This window comes from Phocoena sinus, chromosome 19 (genome assembly GCF_008692025.1).
Source record: "Phocoena sinus isolate mPhoSin1 chromosome 19, mPhoSin1.pri, whole genome shotgun sequence".
Lineage (NCBI taxonomy): Eukaryota > Metazoa > Chordata > Mammalia > Artiodactyla > Phocoenidae > Phocoena > Phocoena sinus.
The window spans coordinates 17,236,190-17,260,528 of record NC_045781.1 but is presented as its reverse complement, the minus strand read 5'-3'; the positions used below and the strand labels follow the sequence as shown (position 1 = coordinate 17,260,528).

The 24,339-nt window shown below is 51.6% G+C and overlaps 1 protein-coding gene across 1 annotated transcript in view; it reads right to left on the bottom strand.

Annotated features, from left to right (window-relative positions):
- PEPD (peptidase D) overlaps positions 1–24,339 on the bottom strand; it is a 115,145-nt gene that overhangs the window by 58,838 nt on the left and 31,968 nt on the right. The window contains exons 8-10 of the mRNA XM_032614806.1: positions 21,628–21,672; positions 11,372–11,447; positions 10,190–10,236 (exon numbers count right to left, since the gene is read on the bottom strand). Coding sequence (XP_032470697.1) covers positions 10,190–10,236; positions 11,372–11,447; positions 21,628–21,672 — 168 coding nt within the window. The remainder of the gene's footprint in view (positions 1–10,189; positions 10,237–11,371; positions 11,448–21,627; positions 21,673–24,339) is intronic.

The following is a 24,339-nucleotide window of genomic DNA, read 5'->3' as shown; positions in this document are numbered from 1 at the left end:
GATGCTCAACATCACTAATCATTATAGAGAAATGCAAATCAAAACTACAATGAGGTATCACCTCACACCAGTCAGAATGGCCATCATCAAAAAATCTACAAACAATAAATGCTGGAGAGAGTGTAGAGAAAAGGGAACCCTCTTGCACTGTTGGTGGGAATGTAAATTGATACAGCCACTATAGAGAACAGTATGGAGGTTTCTTAAAAGACTAAAGATAGAACTACCATATGATCCAGCAATCCCACTACTGGGCATATACTCTGAGAAAACCAAAATTCAAAAAGAGTCATGTACAACAATGTTCATTGCAGCACTATCTACAATAGCCAGGACATGGAAGCACCCTAAGTGTCCATCGACAGATGAATGGATAAAGAAGATGTGGCACGTATATACAATGGAATATTACTCAGCCATAAAAAGAAATGAAATTGAGTTATTTGTAGTGAGGTGGATGGACCTAGAGACTGTCATACAGAGTGAAGTAAGTCAGAAAGAGAAAAACAAATACCGTATGCTAACACACATATATATATGGAATCTAAAAAAAAAAAAAAGTTTCTGAAGAACCTAGGGGCAGGACAGGAATAAAGACGCAGATGTAGAGAATGGACTTGAGGACACGGGGAGGGGGAAGGGTAAGCTGGGACGAAGTGAGAGAGTGGCATGGACTTATACGCACTACCAAATGTAAAATAGATAGCTAGTGGGACGCAGCCGCATAGCACAGGGAGATCAGCTCGGTGCTTTGTGACCATCTAGAGGGGTGGGATAGGGAGGGTGGGAGGGAGACGCAGGAGGGAGGGGATATGGGGATATATGTATATGTATAGCTGATTCACTTTGTTATAAAGTAGAAACTAACACACCATTGTAAAGCAAGTATACTCCAATAAAGATGTTAAATAAATAAATACATAAAACAATCATGATGATGCTTACTAATACACTGTTCTACATACTATACATATATCAATTCACCAAATCCTCCGACTATCATATGAAGTGCTATTATTATCCTTTCTTCCAGATGAGGAAACTGAGGCACAGTAAGTGGCGCAACTGGGACCCAAACCCAGGACACCAGTCTCTAGAGACCGTGCCCTAACCTCTAAAGTGGACTGCCTCCCCACTTCAATCCCGCAGCTTATTAAAGTAGTAATCCACCACAACAAAGTAGGGTGTGCCGGGGATGCCGGGCTGGCTCTGCACCAGGAAGTCTAGTCATAAAATTAATCTAAGGAACACCCAGTGCCCAATCTCGGTATCTGATACCATGATCCAATAAAAGGAACGAAGGCTCCTCGGAGAAATGGCTGATTCAAGGGCTGGTGCAAGGGATATACAAGATGAGCCTGGAGCAGCCTGCAGTGCCAGAAACTAAGAAAGTGTTCAAAAGCAAAATTATGCAGTGTGTCAGAGGGACACAGGAGCCTGTGTGAAAGAGTCCCCAGTGGCCAAGCTGGAACAATTTAAGCAACAAAATCATGTATTGATAATATTGGTGTATAACCCAAAGTATAAAATACATATCTATGAGTCCATACAGATATAAGTAAATAAACGATTGAATAAACAGGAGACAAATCTTCCGTAGAGAAGAATTACAAATAGTATATGTAGATAATTCCCCGCTCAAGGAGATAGAGTATAACTCCCCACTCCTTAAGTGTGGGCTGTGTATTCTGCCTTCTGAAAAATACAGTATGGAAAGGGGGAAAACAAGTACGTTTACAGTGGAGAAACTTGACAAATACCAGCTCAGTTAGGTGATCAAGGTCAACATCAATGATAAGTCAGTTCACTAACCTGTACCCTTGAAACAATGAGATATCCAAGTGGCACTTTACCTCTGGGGTCCTCCTCCCAATGACACATATCTCCAATCTAACCATGACAAAAACATCAGAAAAACTAAAACCGAGGGAGGGACGGTCTACAAAATACCTGACCTGTACCCCTCAAAACTGTTAAGGTCACTGAAAACAAGGAAAGTCAGAGAACTGGCCACAGCCCAGGGCAGCCGAAATGTAATGTGGGATCCTGGAACAGAAAAAGGTTATTAGGTAAAAGCTAAGGAAAGTGGAATAAAGTATGGACTTTTGATAATAACAACATATCAACACGGTTCATGGACTTCCCTGGTGGTGCAGTGGTTGGGAGTCCGCCTGCCAATGCAGGGATCATGGCTTCGATCCCTGGTCTGGGAAGATCCCACATGCCACAGAGCAACTAAGCCCATGTGCCGCAACTACTGAAGCCCGCGCACCCTAGAGCCAGCGCACCGCAACTACTAAGCCTGTGTGCTGCAACTACTGAAGCCCACACACCTAGAGCCTGTGCTCTGCAACAAGAGAAGCCACCGCAATGAGAAGCCCGCGCACCACAACGAAGAGTAGCCCCTGCTCATCGCAACTAGAGAAAGTCCGCACGCAGCAACAAAGACCCAACGCAGACACAAAAAAACAAAACAAAAACAAAAAAAACACTTCGTGAGTGGTGACCAGGTATCACAATCACATTAACAACAGGGGAAGCAGAGAACTTCTGTAATATTCCCGTAACTCTTCTGTGATCTAAACCTGTTCTAAAGTCAAAAGTTTATTAATTGCCTAAAACACAGACACACAAGGCTGATAAAATTCAACATCCTTTCCTGATAAAATCTCCTAGTAAGCCAGGAAGAAGACACTTACTTCCTTAAACTTACGATAAATATTTATCGAAGATCAACAGCACCACTTTCAATGGTGAAACACTAGAGACAAATCCATGAAGATGCCTGCTGGCACCACTATTACCTAATGGGTTCTCCAGGGGCAATTCCCCCGGCATCTGAAAAGAAAAGGTCTATTTCTGTTGGCTTTGCCCCCCAAAAGCTCTAATTAGGGCTGCATCAACCAGGGTGCACATTTGCAGGAAGTCCTTCCCTCTGGTTCTTTGCCCAGCTTTCTGGCTGGATATCACGCTAGTTTATGTCCTAAATGTGCCCATTTCTCGTTACTTTTTTTTTTTTCTTTTTTTTTCTGTACGCGGGCCTCTCACTGTCGTGGCCTCTCCCGTCGCAGAGGACAGGCTCCGGACGCACAGGCTCAGCAGCCATGGCTCACGGGCCCAGCCGCTCCGCGGCATGCGGGATCCTCCCGGACCAGGGCACAATCCCGAGTCCCCTGCATCGGCAGGCGGACTCTCAACCACTGCGCCACCAGGGAAGCCCCTCAGTTACTTTTTAAGCAAAATGAGCTATCCGGGCTTTAAGCCACAGATCCCCACGACCCCTAAGACCCAGCTACATTCCCAGACACCGGGCTCTGCAGAACCTCTTGGTTCTCCTCTCTGATGTCAGGCCTGCAGACAGAGCAGGCTGGGTGGGCACATAGGACCTGCCCTGCCTGGTATCGGGGGGCCCAGGATGAGGTAAAGCCTGCTCAAAACCCCAGGAATTCTCCACCCAAGACGGCACTGACTCTTCTGTCAGAAAGGGCTCAGCTCAAATACACCGAGGTGCGGCGGGGTGCAGGACTCATGGGCTGCCTTCCTGAGGGGTGCACCAAACAGATGGGGGTTTCCTGACTCTTTCGTGGTGGGCCGTGTGTGGCTCATCTGAGGAAGTGCTGGCAGGAAAGCCGCACCAGCCGCGCAAGGCGAGGCAAAGAGCCGGCTGGGCCACACCCAGACCTGGGGGTCTCAGCAGGCCAGGCCGCAGCCTAATCCCTCAAAGTGGCCGGCGAGAGTGAGTGACATGTCTGCTGTGGAGGGTGCGGGGCACTCACTGCCCAGACAGTGACCAGGACCACGGAGGAGGGCCCATCACAGCTGTCCTTACCCAGGGGCTCTGGTCTCAGTGGTTGCCTGGACCCAGACCTGCCGCAAAGGCCCCAGGCAAAATCTAGCACCTTCCTGAGGTAGATAACTGAGGGCAGTCTCCCTGAGGCCCAAGCTCGCCTAGGTTGAGACCAGATTACGTTGGACTACTCCAGGGAACATCTCCAGGACCTCCAGGAAAGCGGTAAGTAATAAGGGCCTCTTGGTGCCCTGGATCCCAGCATGACCCATGGGGGTGCTCAGAGATACACAGGGCCGTGTCTGACCACCACACCTAGCAGGCCAGGCAGAGAGAGACCCAGAGCGAGAGGAGGGCCACGCAGGCCCAGGCGTCTAAGAGACGGCCCCGCAGGGGTTACAGTGTACCAGGAGGGATGGGCAGAGAAAGGAGAGGATGCTAACCTGAGAGCAGGAGATGCAGCTCCTGCAGATCTGACAGAGAAGCTGGTCCAGACGAGAAGCGGGTGGGGTGGCAGTGCAAAGGGTGAGGGGTGGGCTCAGGGGTAGCTGTGCTGCGGAGGCCTGGGCGGGAGAGACAGAAAAGGTCGGACACACCGCCTACGCTCGCTGCAGACACAATCACCACGGCTTAGTAGGGGTGCAGGGTTTCCTGTAAACTCTCCCACCTTCCAATTACCCTCACTACAGTTAAATCTTCTAATCCTCAGGAAAAACAAAAAAACAGCCTTTTTTAACAAGAACACAGCAAGGATTTTTGCAGCCTGCTCCCTGGGTGGATAATCTGAAAAATCAACAACCGATCAAGCCACTGATCCAGCACCACGTGGCTTGGATGGAATCTGTGTGTGAGTGTGTGGTATGTGCATGTGATGTGGGACATGTGTGTGTGTGGTATGTGGTGGGAGTGTGTGTGTGTGTGGTTTGGAGTGTATGTGTGTGGTGTGTGTGTGTGTGGTGTGTGGTATGAGTGGTGGGGAGTGTTTGTGTTTGTGTGTTTGTTTTGGGGAATGTGTGTGTGTGTGTGGTATGTGGTGGGAGTGTGTGTGTGTGTGTGTGTGTGTGGTTTGGAGTGTATGTGTGTGGTGTGTGTGTGTGTGGTGTGTGGTATGAGTGGTGGGGAGTGTTTGTGTGTTTTGGGGAATGTGTGTGTGTATGTGAGTGTGTGGTATGGGTGGTGGGGAGTGTGTGTGTGTGGTATGAGTGGTGGGATGTGTGTGTGTGTGTGTGTGTGGTATGTGGTGTGAGTAGTGGGGGCTTGTCTGTAGGGGGGAGACCCCCACCCTGCAGCCCTGGGGAGAAGACCCTCAGGCCTGGTCCTGTCTCCCCGCCCCCAATCCGGGCCCAGTGGCCACACTGAACACACGGATTCCTGACTCGCTCCTTCCGGCCAAAGGGGAGAAAAAAGCAAGGCGACTCTGAGCACGGAGTAGCCCAGCCGTGCAGTTCAGCATTAACAAATGACTGAAAGAAGTGAGAGAGTGGCATGGACATATATACACTACCAAATGTAAAATCCAGAGCTAGTGGGAAGCAGCCGCATAGCACAGGGAGATCAGCTCGGTGCTCTGTGACCACCTGGAGGGGTGGGATAGGGAGGGTAGGAGGGAGGGAGACGCAAGAGGGAAGAGATATGGGAACATATGTTTATGTATAACTGATTCACTTTGTTATAAAGCAGAAACTAACACACCATGTAAAGCAATTATACTCCAATAAAGATGTTAAAAAAAAAATAACAAAGAAAACAGGTGACTCTTATTGTGGGCTGATGCCTGTGATGGAGCACAGGGAAACCCAGGCCTTGACAGGGGTCTCCAGATGTGGTCCGGTTGTCTGCCAAGAAGGACGCCAGCCGGGGGAGGAGGACAACGCCGTGTTGTCCCCTAGTATACCTCAGAGACCTCTCTGCCTGTTAAATGACTCCCACACTCCCCACGGGAGCTGCCGGGAAAGGGCCCGAAATGCCCCGTTCACAGCTTGGAGAGAAAGAGAGCGTCATTTCAGTTAAGGTCCCAGACCGTCAAAAACATCAAGTTATTAATCTCCTTGTGGCAAATGTGAACTGGAACCTGCTTACACAGCCAATTGAGCATGCTCTAAATTAGTGTTTGCCGGTAATTGATTCAGCTGCCAGCCCCATGCCAGCCGGCTGTAAGCCGGTGACGCCACTAACATTAAGTAACATGAGGAGGTAAAATGCACCGCCTGGTTGGGCCTGCAGTCAGATGCCATTAGCACCCGATTTACCCAAACATTAACGTCTTATTGGTTTAACACAATTTACCACACCTCAATTGCAGAAACTGATTTTCATTTTCCCTGGAACCCTGCTCACAGGCACAGCACAGAGGAGGAGTCTTAATAAATACCACCAGCTGGCTTCCTTGTTTCTAACATGCCTTCCAGATTTTATGACAAACCTTTGATGATAAAACAAAAAGATGAGGCTTAGAACTGGGTCTCCTGGCCAGCGGCCCTTGTCTGAGTCTGAGCGCCGTTGTGCCGGTGGTATGCCCGCCTCCCAGAAAATCAGCCCCAATCTCCCCCCCCACCCCCACCCCCAGGAGTCCCTGCCCTTCCTGCCCTGTGTCCCTCCGTGGGGCTGGAGCTGGCCATGCTCTCAGCAGAACGTCCGGAAGGTTCTAGGGATGCTCTTCTAAGCCAGGGGTCGGTGGCCTGCCCGGGAGTCGCTGCCCTGGACCTTCCTGGGCATCGGTCCAGCCTGTGTTAAGGAGGCCACACCTCCTGGGGAGCCCCCACCTGCTTTAGACATGATCTCATACTCCTACTTGGTTAAGAGAAGAATGCTGACGTTCACAGCGGGAGAGAAGACAGGAAAAAGTAGCTCAGGACATTTTCTTCTCTCTCCTGCCCATCCATCTAACCCGCCCACACGTATTTCCTGATACCAACTGTGGGGCAGACACTGCAGATTAACGAGATGGGGCCTCCGAGAGAAAGTTCCCAGGCTCCAAGGACACAGGACACAAAACAGCATCCTAGGCTACCTGGGCAGTGACATGCCTGCGGGGACAGAGAAAGTGACGTCGGCCCCCTCACCACTACAGACGCCCCCGGGCTCAGGCTGGCACTGGCAGTGGGTGGTGCCCTCCTCAAATCTGGCCAGGGACACCTCAATGTCCCGGGAGGACCATCTTCCCACTGTCTCCAGGGGGTGACACCATCTGCCTCCCAGGGTTACCCCTCCTACCTGCCCTTTGGGAACAGACTCTGTCTCTTGTCCTCATCATCTCTGCTTCAGCTTTTAAAACCCCTCCCCACACTCCACCCCGGGAACCCCCCTGCTCTCAGGTCTCAGGGACCCAGAGATCAGATGGCCCCCCTGCCGGGCTGAGGGTGCGAGGGTAGCCACTGCTTCCCGCCTGTACCCCCTACGGCCAGCCGCAGGGTGGGCATGACGCATAGTAGGTGCACCACAGGGCACACACCTGGCACGTTGAGCTGGATTAATGCCACTCAGCACCCTCAGGGCGGCTGCTTCTGGCCCAGAGCCTCGGGATCATTTCTCCGAGGGCCGCCCCTGGTCCACAGAGGAGGCGGCAGTGGGGCCAACCCGGGACGCAGGGTGGAGCGGAAGGCTGAGCCATTTGCAGACAAAGGTAAGATCTCCCCGGAGCTCAGCTCAACAAGAGGGTCTCCTCCAAACAACAGCCAACCGCAACGTGTAGACCCCGAATCCCAACTCATACAAACCAGTTCTAAGAAGATAGTTTCAGACAACATAAACTAGACATTTATAACATTAAGGATTCCTGTTAACTTACTTAGATGTGATAAGGACACAGCGGTTACATGAAAAGGAAAACCCTACCGTCATCCACTGAGACACCCACTGACGTATTTACAGGTAAAATGACACAATGTCTGGGGTTTGGTTTTAAATACTCCAGGAAAACAAAACGAAACAGAAAACCCTGATGGGGACTTCGACGTTCATTATACTCTTTGACGTGCGGGTGGGGGGTATTTGAAATTCGTCATTAAAAGAAAAAAAAAGACCTCTGTTACCTTGGGTTGGGAAGTAGGGAGCTGGGGGAGGTATGCTGAGTGACCAGCCCCTGGCCCAGAACTCACACCCAGGTTCCTCTGGCTCTGGGACACGGAGGACGGCTCAGGCCCCTGCCAGGAGCCACCCACCCAGGTTGATCTGGCTCTGGGACACGGAGGACGGCTCAGGCCCCTGCCAGGAGCCACCTTCGGAGCTGGACTCCCCGCAGTTTCGGGCACAATGCAGCAGTCAGCGTGGCTCCACACTGGAGCAAGCGAGTCCCGCTCCAATTTCTCGGTCGTTTTATTTGAAGCACCAGCTGTCGGTCACTATGGGCCAATTCAGCTGGGAACAGGTTTCTGGGCCAGTGCCAATCTGAGGGACCCACTGCCCAGCCCACCTCCCTGGCAGCCCCACAGAACTCCTCCTGTCCCAGGTTGGGGGTGGGGGCAAGGACCCGGGAATCCCAGAGCACGGAGGCAAGAGCTAGAGGGCTCTGCCCCTTCCCCCGTCCTCCTTGAGCTGAGCTGGGTCCTTGATGACTCATTTGTTCCATGCCCGCTCCTGGGAAGGCACAGCAGCGGGGCCTCTGAGGCCACGTTAACCTCTTACCTCCCAGGGTAAGGGGAAAGAAATAGAGAGGCTCCCTGGTTCAGGGCTCCTTTAAGGGTTATTAGACTTCGAGAAAAGCCGCCTACCCCCAAGCCACGTGACGGTGATTGTAAATGCCCGAGGTGCCCGCTGCCGACTCTGTCTGTACCTCGCCCTCACTCTGCACTGCTAAGGTGTGGAGGCAGAGCGGGCCCTGAGGGTACCTGGGGCAGACATGGGCCCTGCAAGGTGGGGAAGGGGCAGCGGCACCAAGCTCTGACAAGGCCAGGCAGGAAAGGGCAGCCCAGGGTGGAGGGTACAAGGTAAAACGCTTTTTCGTACTCACAACACTTCTGATAGCAAATATGTAGGTTTTCCACACTAAGCAATTGTCCACTTCTCTGTGGACACCTTCTGACACTAACTAACTGCCACAGTCGGTGCGGACCCCACAGGCTAAGTGCTCAGTCCCACGAAACTGCCCCCTCTTCAGGCACCAACCACAAGCCCAGGCCTCCTTTACCTCTGACCCATCGGCCTTAAATCAGGGGTTCCCACAAAACCTAGCCTTGGGTTTCATAATTCGCTAGAACGGCTCGCAGAACTCAGGAGAGTGCTTTACTTACTGATATCACTTTATTAGGAAGAATACAACTCAGGAAGAGCCAAATGGAAGAGAGGCAGAGGGCAAGGTGTGGGGGAGGGGCGTGGAGCTGCCAAACCCTCTCCAGGGATGCCAGCCTCCCAGCAACTCCACGTGTTCACCAACCTAAGCGCTTTCCAAACCCTTCGGTTTAGGGCTTATGCAAGTGCCATTACCTCCTTAGATACAGGATTGATTAAATCACTGGTCAGAACTCAATCTCCATCTCTAGTCCCTCTCTTCTCCCAGGAGGTCGGGGCCTCCGAGAGGCCCTCATTAGCATAAACTCAAGTGCGGTGGAAAGGGGCTTATTATAAAGAACAACAGATGCTCCTCTCTATCGGGGAATTTCAAAGGTTTTACAAGCTCCGTGCCAGGAACTGGGGGCAGAGACCAAATACGCAGTTCCTATTATGTCACAGGGGGAGAACCGGCAGCTTCGGTGTCTTCTCCCCACAGGGGCTCCCACGCGGTGCAGTCACTGGTGACAGTCGGGAATGGGGGCTTCCTGCCCTGGGAGGTGGCCGGGAGGGGAGCCACTGGGGCAGTTTGGGTCTGACCCCAGGGCTTCTTCACGCTGTGGGCAACAGCACGCTAACTGACCCCTGGGTCCTGGAGCGGGGCCGAAGAGCTGGCCAGGCCACACCCAGCACAGCAGGGCAGCCGTGGGAAGGCCCCGGGTGGCAACAGGCTCCCTGCAGCCTAACTGGAGCTGCAGGATGATGGAGCTCTCCGGAATGCTTTATGAGCCACTTAACCAACCCGCAACCCGGTCGTCCGAGCACAGCAGACATAACGGCAGTGTTTACACATAAAAATGGCAAAGCTGTTTTTACCAGCGGCTTTCAGAGTCTCAATAGCAGCTATTTGGTAGCTTCCTGCAAATTGCAGCAACAAAGTCCACGAGTGGAATGATGGGGCACTAAACCACCCTGAAAAGTAATCAAAGACCATTACCGTCCAGCACTCTGCCAAGAGCCAGGGAGGTGGCCACAGTCGGAAGAAAAATCCTCTTTGCCCACGACGCCGAAGCCCTACTCCTAATCCCCGCTCAACCTGTGTGCCAGGCTGCCGCGTCTCATCTGTTACTTGCTCGGCGAACGTAAATTACTGTTTTTTACATTTTAATCTTTACCCAGAGAAACACAACAGCTTACCTTTCCATCTCATATTCTTTCATTCCCACTTTTACAGCCTTCATTACCTGGAGGATGGATATTAAGCAAAGACATTTGTATTAAGGAGATAAGTAACACCACCTTATAAATAATGTATAGCATTTTTTCAAAAGAATCTCTTCTTTAAGAAAAAAAAAAGAATGATACGTGCACACAGTGGTGCAGAACTGTGACAAATCAGAACTTTTTTTTTTTTTTTTTTTTTTTTTTTTTTGCGTTACGCGGGCCTCTCAATGCTGTGGCCTCTCCCGCCGCGGAGCACAGGCTCCGGACGCGCAGGCCCAGCGGCCATGGCTCACGGGCCCAGCCGCTCCGCGGCATGTGGGATCTTCCCGGACCGGGGCACGAACCCGCGTCCCCTGCATTGGCAGGCGGACTCTCAACCACTGCGCCACCAGGGAAGCCCCAGAACTTTTTTAAAGCTCCAAAGTCATATAGTTTATTTAAACCGCTCCGGAGCACTTCCGTTCAGAAGTCGATAAACACCTTGGGAGGCAAGTGAAGATTTAGCCAAGATGTGTTTGGTGAATACTTAATTCTCAGAAGCCTATGACAACTATCCTAAGAGGTTTCCTTCCTTATAAAACACAGAGAAAATGAACTCGGAGAAGAGACTGTGTTGCCCCCAATGACCCCCATCTGTCTCCTGACACAACACTGCAATGTCAGTAAGCAGGTACTGGGCTATCCCAGTGGCCTGGACCCATTTCAAAAAATAAACTTCCTTATTTGCTTCTGCTCCTCAGGTAAAGTGGGAAGGTTTGGGAAAGAACCAAGTGAGGGTGTTTTCAAAAACTGGGTGATAGTAATAAACGTGCTTGAATCTTGGTTAAGGACCACAGATTCTTTCAAAGGAACTGGGACTGCCAGAATGCGAGGAGGGAAAGCTCTACTGTCCCGGAAGTCGGGACTTCTTGCTGGGAAGTTCCCTGAGGGTGGGTACCTTACGGTGAGGACAGGCCCTCCCTGCCCTGTCCCCACTGGGGAACAGTAAACAGCCAGCACTGTATCTCGGGTCTGCAGTGACACTTCCTGCCTGCTGGGGACCAGCGCCCCCCCAAGACCGTCCACCTGGACACCGCCGTCTTGCCCCACACAGAGCAATGCTGCTTCCCCAGCCCACCCAGAACGGCAGGTCCAGTGAGCCAGCGCCCAGCTTACCTCCTGGTGGGCCTCGCTGGAAATTTTATTGGTGTAGCGCAAAACCTCCAGCTCCATGTCTGTCTTGAAGACCCGGCTGCAGAAAGGAGAAAAACGAAGCAGCAAGTCAGCGACTTCCAGCAGGAGCTGGCAGACCCTTCCAGGGAAACCTCCACACCCTGCACAGCCTGAAGGAGCCCAGGGCTGCAGATGGGCCACCTGGGCATAGGATGGGGGCAGGATGGGCCACCAAGCCCCGGGAGTGATGAGCTACACTAAGCATGGCCCATCCCAACCCAACGCCAGCCTCAGGAGTGCAGGCTGTTTCCAGTTACAAGATCGGGAAGGCGCTGTGGGTGGCAGAAACCCAGATTCTGTAGCCGGACACACGGTGCTTCACTGAGACTCAGTTTCCTCATCCATTAAATGGGGATACAATCTACATGGCAAGGCTGTTGGACCTCAATCTTAAGTGTGCTGACTCCCAGGCCTCTGCCCAGATGGCTGAAGAGTTCTCCATTTCCCCCCACCACACCCACCTGTCCAGGCAGCCTTGGAAAACCATGTGACTCAGGCCCCCTGCGTGAGATAGGGTCAAGCTGGGAATGGGGACGGGGCGGTGCAACCAACAGACGCTGCCATCCTTTCAAGGCTCAGCTGTACCTCCTGCCAGCTGGACTCCAGGGGCGTACTGGGGTCCTCACAATAAGCTCATGTTAATTTGCCCAAAATTGGTCAGGTTTCTGGTCCTTGCAATCAATCTCAACCCAAGTAAGCCTCCCGTAGAGAAGCTAAATAAATATTCTTTTTCTACTTCTACCCATTTCAAATAAGCACCTCCAGCTCACAGCATTTAAGTGGCAGTGGGCCCAGTCCTTAAGCGCATGGAATCCTCAGCGCATCCCTCATGGCCGACTGCTCCCTTTATGAAGGTGACCTGCCTTCACCAAAGCCCCCTCAAGACCGGCAAAGCGGAGTGTCATGATGGCAGATTAGCGCCTGCCCCTCCGTCCACAGCACACCCCTCGTCCAGCCACTGTCCACCTCTGAGGCCTGACGGTCCTGAGCCAGCCTCAGCCGAGGCGTCTGAGGATGGCAGGGAAGGCGCTCCCACCTGCACCATAGGCAGCTACCGACCTGTGCTGTCTCCACGATGCCCACGTAGGACAGCCAGCCATTCGTCGCTGGGAGGGGAGGAAGGCATCGTACAGCACAGGGACACCTTCCAGGGGATGTAGGAAAGACAAACCCCCAATCCACTGAGCCTTTCTCCAGATGAACATGCCTTCTTTTTTCTGGGGCAGACCCTGAAGCCTAAGTTTGCTCTTTACCATCATAAAGGTGCTCTGGCTCCACCTCGGGGCGCTGGGAGCAGTTCTACCCGCGGGAACAGAAAGCTGGTTCCCGCGCCCCGGAGGGTGTGGTCCAAATCCACTCACAGATAACCTAGCGGCCCCTGATGCTTCCTTCCTGCCCTGCTCGGCACCAGCCCGAGGATCTGTGAGCTGGGAGCGGGTCTCTCTATTCTCCGACGCAGTGACGGTGACGACCAGAGTGACAACACAGGTGGGAACCAGGCCCAGGCTACAACCGCCTCTGACCCCCTGCCTCTCTCTTCAGCCTAGAGCCCTGCTCCAGCCCTCTAGCCACCACTCCAGCCAACACTTTAGACCCCCTAGGACTTGTGCCCTTCGATCCACACAGGCTCGGCCGAACGCCCGCAAGGGATGAACCAAAGCCCAGGCCTGTGTGTGCAGGACACGAGGGCTGAGGGGGAAAGCACTCAGCTGGGCGGACGGCACAGCAAGCTGCCACCTGCCTCCACACACCTCAGCTCTGCTGGGAGTCACAGGGGGAGCATGCAGGCTCCTCTCAACTTCCTCCACCTCGGGGCCCTCCCAGGGCTCCTTGTCACATGAACGAAGTCATCCCCTACTTCCTGGAGAACACAGAAGGCAGCAGGTGGGCGTACTCTCACCTCTTCTCCAAACTCCCAAGCCTTCCCCACCCCCATCCTCCCCTCTCTCCCCGCCTACAAGGGAAGGGGTGCCCTCTTGTCAGTGAGGCTCAGCCCCCCAACACACACACATGGGCTCAGATCCCAGCCCCCAGGCGCCTCTGTGCACCTACCGCTCTTACTGGAAGCTCCATGACCACTCACCTCCCCATCCAGCCAAGCTTTCCCCCCACCACCCAGCCACACTTCCAGAAAGGACACCCTGACAGTCCTTGCCTCCGGAGAGGAGGGAGAGCAGCTTTTACGAACCTCCTCCCCCATCTTCTCACTAACCCTCTCCCCTCCCCCTCTTCTCCCTTCAGCCCCTGCCACTCTGCCAGCACTGCCTCACCAACAACCCCCAGGGTGCCAAACCCAGAGGCATTCCGTGACCTCCCCGCGACGCCTGCCTCTGCTGGCACGTGCTTGGCTGCTTCCCTCCTCCAGCTCTGACGGGCCCTCCCCTCCCTGCCCCCCAGCCTTGCCGCTGCACCTGCCCCCAAAGCCCCAGCTCCGGCACAGGCCCCTCAGCTGCGTCCCACCTGCAGGACCCCCCCAGGCACCTCCAGCTCATCAGGACAGAGACTCCCACCCTTCTGCAGGCTCCCATCTCCAGCCACACCTCCCCACCTCCCACTGCTTAATGCAGACACCTGGGCACCTCCCTCTCACCCGTCCATCACTCCCACATCCAACCAACGACCAAGGGCGGCAATTCCCACCTCCACAACCTCTCACGCCTCCCCTTTCTCTCTCCGTCCAGACCCCACTCTCTCCAGCCCTCTCCTGGCTCTTCTGGCCTCCAGCCCTGTCTGCTCCCCAACCACAGCTGGGGATCTTCGGGCAATGCAAATCAGACCAGGCTTTCCCTGGCTTCAAATCTTTAGTAGCCTCTAGATGTCGTCCAGATGAAGTTAAAACTCTATCCAGCGACCAGGAGGCTCTCTAGGCCACACCCTGCCTGTCTCCACCACGTACCCCCTCACCCCCGACAGAGACGCCTCTGCCTGGAACCGGCTCCTGCACATTCACCCTCTAGCCCCTTGCTCAGAAAGCGGGGAGGGGCTCCCTCCAGCCCCCTACCAGGCTAAATCCCTCCCTCTATTCCCTGGGCAGTCTATGTGAATCCTCAGTAAGCTATCACGCTTGTAATTTCCTTTTCATTTAAGTCTCCCCCTAAAGCCCACAGCCCTGGGGGGCAGCATCCCAGGGCTAGAACAGTGCCTGGCCCAGAGCAGACACACCGTAACTACGGGTTAGGAACAGTGCCTGGGCATTGCAGCAAAGCTGGAAAACACCTTACTTCCAACCAGGAGACAGAATGGTTCATCTCGAAAAGAAAAGGAGGCCTCCTCCACCCGCCCTCCCTGGGCTGTTCACCAGGTCATCGTGGGATGTCGCACAGCCTGGCAGGCCCCGGTCAGGACAGGGCGTGGGGAACAGCCTCCCAGGCCTCAGCAGTCCAAACTCCCACCACCACTGCCTCACCCCCAGCCACAAAGGCTAGGAAGAGGCAGCCCCAGCCTCAGAAGCCCACTCCACAGGCTTCTCCACTCGCCTCCTCCCTGCCCCATAGGCACCCTCAGTCTTGAAAAGAGCCGGGAAAAAAGGACTCCATCAGCCCAAGGAGAGAGGATTCTCGGAGCCCAGACCATGCTCCCTGCCTATCAGAGATAATAAAGCATGTTGAGCCACCGAGGCCCAGAGTCCTGCTTTCTTTCCGAATTTCACTTTGGGGAAGATGACAAACTAGGCCTCTAGCTGGTTGCCTCAGGACTTATTTTTTTTAGTCATGTTAAAAAAAAAAAGAAAAAAAATCAACTGAACCAGGGCAAAGGCAGTTCTCCAGTGAAGCCGGCCTGGCTGAGCACTGGCCTGGCCCAGTTGAATCCAAGCCTTAAGGGCCCTGAAAGTAAAGGCTGCTGTGTGCCGGCTCACCCAACCGTCCACAGGGCACTCTGGGGCTGAAGTCTCGCCCCGGTGCCAGGCGTTCCCGCCTGGCCCCGTTATCTCCACAACACAAGCACCAGAAACTGTTTTTAAGATCACGGCACAAAACAGTAAGACTTTCCGGCATTCTGCACAGTTTCTCCTCATCTGCAGGAAGAATTCACCGCCCTGAATCTGAGGAGGCTATTTCCTTTACTCCCCAGCACAAAAAGGCAAGGTAGGGGGATTCTGCCTGCGGTGCAGCCTCTGTAGGCCCAGTCGCCTTGGAGTGAGGGATTCTGAGCGTCACAACTCAGCCCCCGCCTTGTCCAGCCCAAGACATGTGGGGTGGTGGTTAGAAATATCATCTGCAAGGCCTCTATCCCCAGGGGAGGATGAAGGTCACCTCCTCCAGGAAGCATGAGAGGACCAAGGCTCAGGACAGGACAGCACTGATGCCACTGAAGCACCTGCGCAGGATTCCCCAGGTGGTGCAGTGGTTAAGAAGCCACCTGTCCACGCAGGGGACACGGGTTTGAGCCCTCGTCTGGGAAGCAGCTAAGCCCACGAGCCACAACTACTGGGCCCACGTGCCACAATGACTGAAGCCTGCCCGTCTAGAGCCCATGCTCTGCAACAAGAGAAGCAACCACAACGAGAAGCCCCTGCACCGCAACGAAGAGTAGCCTCTGCTCGCCACAACTAGAGAAAGCCCGTGCGCAGCAACAAAGACCCAAAACAGCCAAAACTACAAATTAATTAAAAAAAAAAAAAGACATCTGGGCAGAAGGCAACTCAGGCTCTTCCGGCAGCAAGAGGAGGTGCCCGACGTGTGCAGGAGATGAAGGCACTGAGGCAGGGTCCCCAGCTCATGGCCAGGCCTGTGAGCATCACCACATCAAGGGGGCTGCTCAGGGAGAAAGGCAGCACCACGGGCAGGGGGGCGGGGCTGAAGGCACAGAGTTCCCTGCTACTGGCCTGAAATGACAAAGACTGGACCAAGCTGAGATTCATGTGTGCAATCTTTTTCTTCCTTAAAGAGTCACAGGTCACAAAACTGCCTCTGGGCATTAAATGAAGGATTAAGGCATCAATTAAGTGAGGTCTGAATGCTCCACTGATTAAAGTAGTAGCAAGACAGGATGAAGTATTTCCAGAATCCGTCTCTAAGCATCAAAGTGCCACAGTGTTGCACAAAACCCATCTGAAGGGACAGGAATTCCATCTCTCCCGGAGATGAATGTGCAGGGACTTCTGCGGGAGAGGAGTGCGGGAATCCATACCGCATGACCCCCATGGCCATTCCTTCCCTACCCTGCGAGCCAGGGATTCAAAGGGTAAAATCCCAGCACAACAGGAGGGACAGAAAGGAAAGAGCTGGCTGGAATTACATATCCTCAGGAAGCTCAACCCATAAGTCCTCTCAGAGAAACCAGGGCCAGGAAGAAAACGGTGGTTCAGCCCGTGGTAAGCTGAGTGTGCCTGAGACCTGACCGGGGCCAGGCAGTCGTGAGCCACGTGCAGGGAGAGCTGGGACCAGGGCCTGACTGTTCCCACATCCTGGGTCCAGCCTCCCGGTGCACAGTAAGCCAGGTTCTCCCCACTACTCTCAGGTCCCCACTTTCCACTTGGCTTTCTCGTTGACTTAGGGTTAAATGCCTATTCACCGGGAGACAAAGACAGCAAGCCTACTGGAATACTTTTCATATACACACCAAGCATCAGTCATCATCTAGGTACCTTTTCTAATTTGGGACACATTACCCAGGATGCAGGATCCTGGTGCGTGTCTGCCCCAGATCATCCACCCCTCACCGTCTCCCGTGCACAGAAAGGCAGGGGAACAGAAATAGACAGCTTACCTCGCTGCCTGAGGAATACACGCAGGCCACCTCCGCTCCGTGTAATTAACAGCTCTAACACTGGCATGACACCGACTCAAGTTAACACGGCCTCACTTAAAACCCGAGAAGGCGCGTGGCAACGGCTGACATGCTTGCTTTTCTGTGATGCTTCCAGAGGTGCTTAACTGAAATCCACAGTGCCAAGCTATTAGACAGCACAGAAGTATCTCCTTTTATTTCCTACCCCACCTTCAGATCAATTTAATCATCTGCTGAACAGGAATGCAGAACCACAGACTAAATTATGGAAGTGAGAGACGCCTGCTCTTATTAAGTTTCAACTTTTGACCTCCACGTTCAAACTGCAAGACCTAGCACAAGCAAAGCAATGATCAGCTATGATCTCATGTTTGTGGGGAAGGAGAGTACGATTATAGAGGAATTTACAGAAAATCAAAAAGGTACCGCTTGAGAGAACGGAAAACAATAAAGCCGTCACCGAAAGGAAATGAATGACACCCAAACACAAATGAGAAGTGAAGCTCCCCCTGTGCTGGGAGAGGCTGCCTGTTGCCTCCTAATCAGACAGGCTCTGGGAAGGATCCCAAATCCCCAGCTCAGCCGCTACCTGGGAGCTGGGGTACATGTGGGTGGCAGGGCACCGCGCTGGGGGAGGCTTGGCTGCACGTCCCCAGGCCCTCCACCCCACCACACCCTGGCCTCCAGAAGATCTTTTCTGTGGGTTCTGAGCAGGTCGGATGGCCAAGAATGAGCCGAGAGAGAGGCTGACACGCAGGCAGCACCCCCCACTCCTCAGGGTACTCCTCAGACCCACATGGGGCAGCATCAGAGCCTGGAACCATCGGCCTGGGCTCAGCTCCTGGCTTTTTCTTGGTCAAATCACTTTCCTGTGCCTCCGTGTGCTCACCTGTAGCATGGGGATAGTCAGAGTCCTACCTTATAACATAAATAAAATACCTCTTTAAATAAGGTGACGTGTGCCAAGTGCTTAGCACAGCACCTTGCATAAAGGAAGTCCCAAAAGGTGACGGCGTGATTACTAGGATGTGTTGCCACTTGACTTTTGCTCTCACCCAATCCTTGAGCCATCCACCAAGGGAGACCACGTCCACTCTGCAGGTGTGGAAACTGAGGCTTGGTGTTATACACTGAACACTGTGTTGCCCCCAAATTCACAGGCTGATACCTATCCCCAGCGTGATAGTATTTGGAGGCAGGATCTTTGCGGGGTGCTTAGGTCATGAGGGTGGAACCCTCATGAATGGGATTGGTACCCTTATAAAAGAGACCCTGGAGAATTCCCTCGCCCTTTCCGCCATCTGAGGACACAGAAAGAAGACGGCCGTCTATGAACCAGAAAGTGGGTCCTCACCTTGGCCTTGGACCTCCCAGCCTCCAGAACTGTGAGAAATGAATTTCTGCTGCTCATAAGCCACCCGCTCTATGGTAATCGTTAGGCAGCTGAATCTTCACGTCCGTGCTGTGAGTTAGGCATTACTACGTCCCCATTTTATAGATGAAGAAGCTGAGGCTCAGAGGAGTTAAGTGACTTCCTGAGGTGGGTGGGCTGGGGTGAGAGTTTGGATATGCCCAACTGGATAGTTTTTCCGTTACCCCAGGTAACTTCTCTCCACGGGCCGAGAGGGGGGCGTTGGAAAAAGCATCCAGGACAGGGGCCCAAAGATACATCAATGAGCCATAATTTAATACCATGGAAACCCAGTCTCTCCTGTAAATGAGGGGCCTGCCCGCCATTCCACCCAGAATCCTTCCTTCAGTTACCAGAGGAGGGTGATGACGGTGACTCACATGGCTCCCACCGAGAATGACTGCAGTCACTACAGAGGCCAGAACACACGCTGCTAAAACATACCCCTGAGGCAGTAAGGACAATGTGACATTTCTAAAATAGTTCCACTGCCATCAAATGCCAAAGAAGTCCTTTCTGCTGCTGGCTTTAATAAAACTGGAAAGTATCTTATTAACGCAGCATCTACCTCAGAGCCTTGGAAATGTCACCAGAATTAAAGCATGCTCGTCCCAAAGTGACGAACTAACGACTCGTCCCTCAGGAGATGCTGGGGTGCACAACCCAGCCCTGGTCTCCAAAGCACTCAGAATGTAAGCGGCCACAAGGGATGCCACATCTGGGACATAGGTGGACGCGGTCCCTGAGTATCCAGGGTTTATTCTTCTGCCAACTGGGGGCTACGGAAGGGCCAGGCATCCGTTACTTCATCAAAACAAGAAGAGGTGGCTGTGAACTGGAAGGACACAAGCCCCCATGCTCACAGTGTGCGGCCAGGATGGGCACCGGGCCAGGGCTGCCGACAGAGCTGCTGGCCCACCCACCCTCCAGCTCTCGCAAGGGTCAGTATCGATGCCTGTCGACAGCCCTCAGATCTTCGCCTCTGGCCCAGCCTCTCTCCCGCCGGCACCTGCCTCAAATTCAACACACCACGGCAGTCCCTCACCTGCCAAAGCACCTGCCCCATCTTGGTGACATACCACCCAGCTGTTCAGGACAAAACCCCAGAGTCACATTCAACTCCACCCCACTCAGATGTCAAGGCCGGTTCCTCCCAGGAGCGTTCCCCTTGACTGCCCCTTACTCTCAACTCCGTCACCTACCTCTCCACGGCCACCTGGACCCTGCAGCAGCCTCGTAACTGGCAGCCTGCTCCCACTCCTGCCCCGCAGCTTTAAAAAACGCTAACCTGGGCTTCCCTGGTGGCTCAGTGGTTAAGAATCTGCCTGCCAATACAGGCGACATGGGTTCAAGCCCTGGCCCTGGAAGATCCCACATGCCGCGGAGCAACTAAGCCCACGCGCCACAACTACTGAACCCACATGCCACAACTAGTGAAGCCCATGCGCCTAGAGCCCATGCTCCACAAGAGAAGCCACAACAATGAGAAGCCCACGCACCACAACGAAGAGTAGCCCCCGCTTTCCACAACTAGAGAAAGCCCGCGCGCAGCAACGAAGACCCAACAAAGCCAAACATTTTTAAAAAACAAAAACAACAACAAAAAAGCAAACCTGATCCTACCATTCTCCTGCCTAAATCCTTGAAGGTTTCCCCTGGTTCCCATTTCTCTCAAGACAAAGTCCAGGCAGACCCACGGCCCACCCGGCCCCTGCCCGTCTCTCTAACCAACCTCAGGGGCCACTTCCGCAGTGTGTGGCTCTAGTCTGGCCACACAAAGCCGCCAACCTTTCTTGTCTCCAGCCTTTGAACAAGTGACCCCTTGGCCTGGATCGCACTCTCCTTCTCCCCACTCTGCGCTTCCCCCAAACTCAACGGCTGACTCATCCTCGTCCTCAGGCCACAGTGTTCCCAAGTGCTTCAAGACAGGTGAGCAAGGTCTCCCAACTAGACAGGGAACCTGACGCATGGCCTTAGGATCAGATGTGAGGAGTCCACACGCCTCCCAGTCAGGGGATGACACAACCAAAGCCCTGCCTCTCCTCTCTCCTACATTCAGAATAAGTGCAGCCATACAACAAATAAAACACGTTTTAGTGCTATAAAAGAGCAACTCGAGGACTTCCCTGGTGGTGCAGTGGTTAAGAATACGCCTGCCAATGCAGGGAACATGGGTTCGAGCCCTGGTCCGGGAAGATCCCACATGCTGCAGAGCAACTAAGCCCGTGCACCACAACTACCGAGCCTGCACTCTAGAGCCTGCGAGCCACAACTACTGAGCCCACGTGCCACAACTACTGAAGCCCGTGCACCTAGAGCCTGTGCTCTGCAATAAGAGAAGCCGCCACAACGAGGAGCCCGCACACCGCAACGAAGAGTAGTCCCCACTCGCCACAACTAGACAAGCCCATGCGCAGCAACGAAGACCCAACGCAGACAAAAATAAATCAATAAAATAAATAAATTTTATAAATAAACAAGTTTAAAAAACCCAAACAACTCGATGGCTTAGGAAGAAAACTGGCAGAACATCGGTGGAGGGTCTCTTCAAGGGCCCACAGAGGCAATGCCCAACTGGAGGCACCTTGCCCTGCTGTGAACCAGCAGAAAACACACTGCAGGTAGGGCTATCAGTACCAGCAGAAGAAGAGAGCAGGCAACATAAGACACGTAAAAAGGATGCCAACTAGTCAAGATGTATGCATGACATGAGGAAAACATGTTTACCTTTCTGGTAATAGGATCACGTATGATGTTTATTTTTATTCTCTTTCACTATCTACTTTAACTGAGCTATATACGTTTGGCTCATTTATGGTAAGATTTCTTTTAAAAACTCCTAAAGAAAAAGAGAAATTTAATTGACATTCGAGTGACGTGTGCCCTTTTGGAAAAACAGACCAACTGACGAACAAAAAAATACAAAACAGAAGAGGCTGAGAGAAGAGTTCTAGGGACCAGCTTGTCTGAGGGGCTCTCTGAGATGGAGTGGGCGGGAACAGCAGGGTCTCTCACCTTCCTGGGCTGAGCTCAACAAACAGCCACAAGCCATACTCACCATTCCACAATCTCCGGATGAAGAATGGTGTTGCTGACATTGAACCTACAGAAAGAAAACAAGTCAAGTCCATTAGTTCAACGGTCTATCATCTCCCAGCAAGAAATACTTCATTCAAGACACACCAAGAGAAAGCCTGACCAAGAGAACTTTAACTTCATGACTCCCTGGTCAACAGAAGGCCTGCTGCTGCTCGCGTCCTGCAGCAGACTTGGCGGTCCAGGCCACGTCCTCCAAGTGTAGTCAGTTGGAGAACAAGCTGCTTGGCTGCAAAACGTCATCCTCCACCCTCGCTAGGCAGACAGCATAGCCTCTTCCATCAAGTGTACCAACACATACATAATAGGAGTCCCAGAAGAAAAGGAGAGAGCTAATGGGGCAGAAGAATATTTGAAAATATAATGGCCAGAGACTTTGCCGATTTAATGAAAAACATCAGTGTAAACATCCATAAAGCTCAATGAACTCCAAGTGGGATAAACTCAAAAGAGATCCACACCCAGACACATAATCAAACTGTCAAAAGGAAACCTTAAAAGCAGTAAGAGAAAATCAATTCATCACATGCAAAGGATCTTCAGTAAGATTAATGGCTGATTTCTCCTCAGAAACTACAGAGGCCAGAAGGCAGAATACGGGATGACATATTCCAATTGCTAAAAGAAAAACATCTGTCAACGAAGATTCCATATCCAGCAAAGCTATGCTTCATAAATGAAAGAGAAATTAAAACAGTACCAGATAAACAAAAACTGAGAGAATTCATCACTAGAAGACCTAGCTTATAAGAAATACTAAAAGGAATCTTTCAGACTATAGTGAAAGGAGTTTCTAGAGAGTAACTAGGATCCATATAAGGAGAAAAAGGGCACTGGTAAAGGTAATTACATAGGCAAGTACGGAAACAGTGTAAATGTATTCTTTGTTTGTAAGTCCTATCTGATTTAAAAGATAACTGCATAAAGCATAATTATAATTATAAACCTGTGTAGGTCACTGCAAAATGTATAAAGACGCAATCTGTATGCAATAACAGCACAAAGGAAGGGAGCATAATTTTTGTGTACTATTGAAATCAACTGATATTAATGCGAACTAGATTATTACAAGTTTAAGAAGTCATTTGTAATTCTCTGGGTAACCACTAAGAAAACTAAAATATACAGAAAATGAAATAAAAGAGGAATCAAAACTGTATACTGCAAAAAAGTCAATTAAACACAAAAGAAGGGAGTAATGGAGAAACTGAGGAACAAAAACAATATATGACACAGAAACTAATAACAAAATGGCAGAAAAAAGGTCTTCCTTATCAGTAATTACATTAGATGTAAATGGATTAAATTTTCCAATTAAAAGATAAGGATTGGGCTTCCCTGGTGGTGCAGTGGTTGAGAGTCCGCCTGCCTATGCAGGGGACATGGGTTCATGCCCCGGTCCGGGAAGATCCCACGTGCCACGGAGCAGCTGGGCCCATGAGCCATGGTCGCTGAGCCTTCGCGTCCGGAGCCTGTGTTCCGCAACAGGAGAGACCACGACAGTGAAAGGCCCGCGTACCGCCAAAAAAAAAAAAAAAAAAAGACAAGGATTGGCAGAATAGATGGATAAAAAAAGATTCAACCATATGCTCTAAAGAGACACTTTAGGGCTTCCCTGGTGGCACAGGGGTTGAGAGTCTGCCTGCCAACGCAGGGGACACGGGTTCATGCCCCGGTCCGGGAAGATCCCACGTGCCGCGGAGTGGCTGGGCCTGTGAGCCGTGGCCGCTGGGCCTGCACATCTGGAGCCTGTGCTCCGCAACGGGAGAGGCCACAGTGGTGAGAGGCCTGCGTACCGCAAAAAAAAAAAGAGAGACACTTTAGACTCAAAGACACAAGATGAAAGTGAAAGGATGGGAAAAGATATATTATGCAAACAGAAACCAATATATCCATAGACTGGAATATTTCTCAGCCATAAAAATGACCAAAGTATTGATTCATGCTACAACATGGATGAATTTTGAAAACACAGTTAGTGAATGAAGCCACATATAAAAGGCCACATACTGCATGACTCCATTTATATCAAATGCTAAAGTAGGCAAATCCATAGACAGAAAATAGATTAGTGGTGGCCAAGGGAATGACTGCTAATGGGTACAGGGTTTCTTCTTGGGTGATGAAAATATTCTAAAATTGATTGTGATGATGACTGCACAAACCTATAGACATACAAAAAGGCATTTTAGTTGTACAGTTTAAGTGGGTCAGTTGTATAAGGTATGTGAATTATATTCTGACAAAGCTGTTTTTAAAAACTTACTGAATTATACACATAATGAATTTTATTGTATATAAATTTTATTCTAATAAAATTGATTTATAAAAATTGACAGAAATGAGAAACAGATAAATCGACAAGCATAGCTTCAGATTTTCACATACCTCTTCTGATGACACAACAAGCAAACAGAGAAATCAGTAAAGTTGCAGAAGATACAAACAATACAATTAACCGACCTAATTTCATTGACATATACAGAACACTACAGCCAACAACTGCAGACTACCTGCTCTCTAAGTATACATGAAACACTTATCATGAAACAATATCATATGTTGGAAGTTTCAACAAATTTCAAAGGGTTGAAATACAGAGAATATTCATTGATTACAGTAGAATTAAACTAGAAATCAGTAACAGAAAAATATAAAATCCAAAATTGTTTGG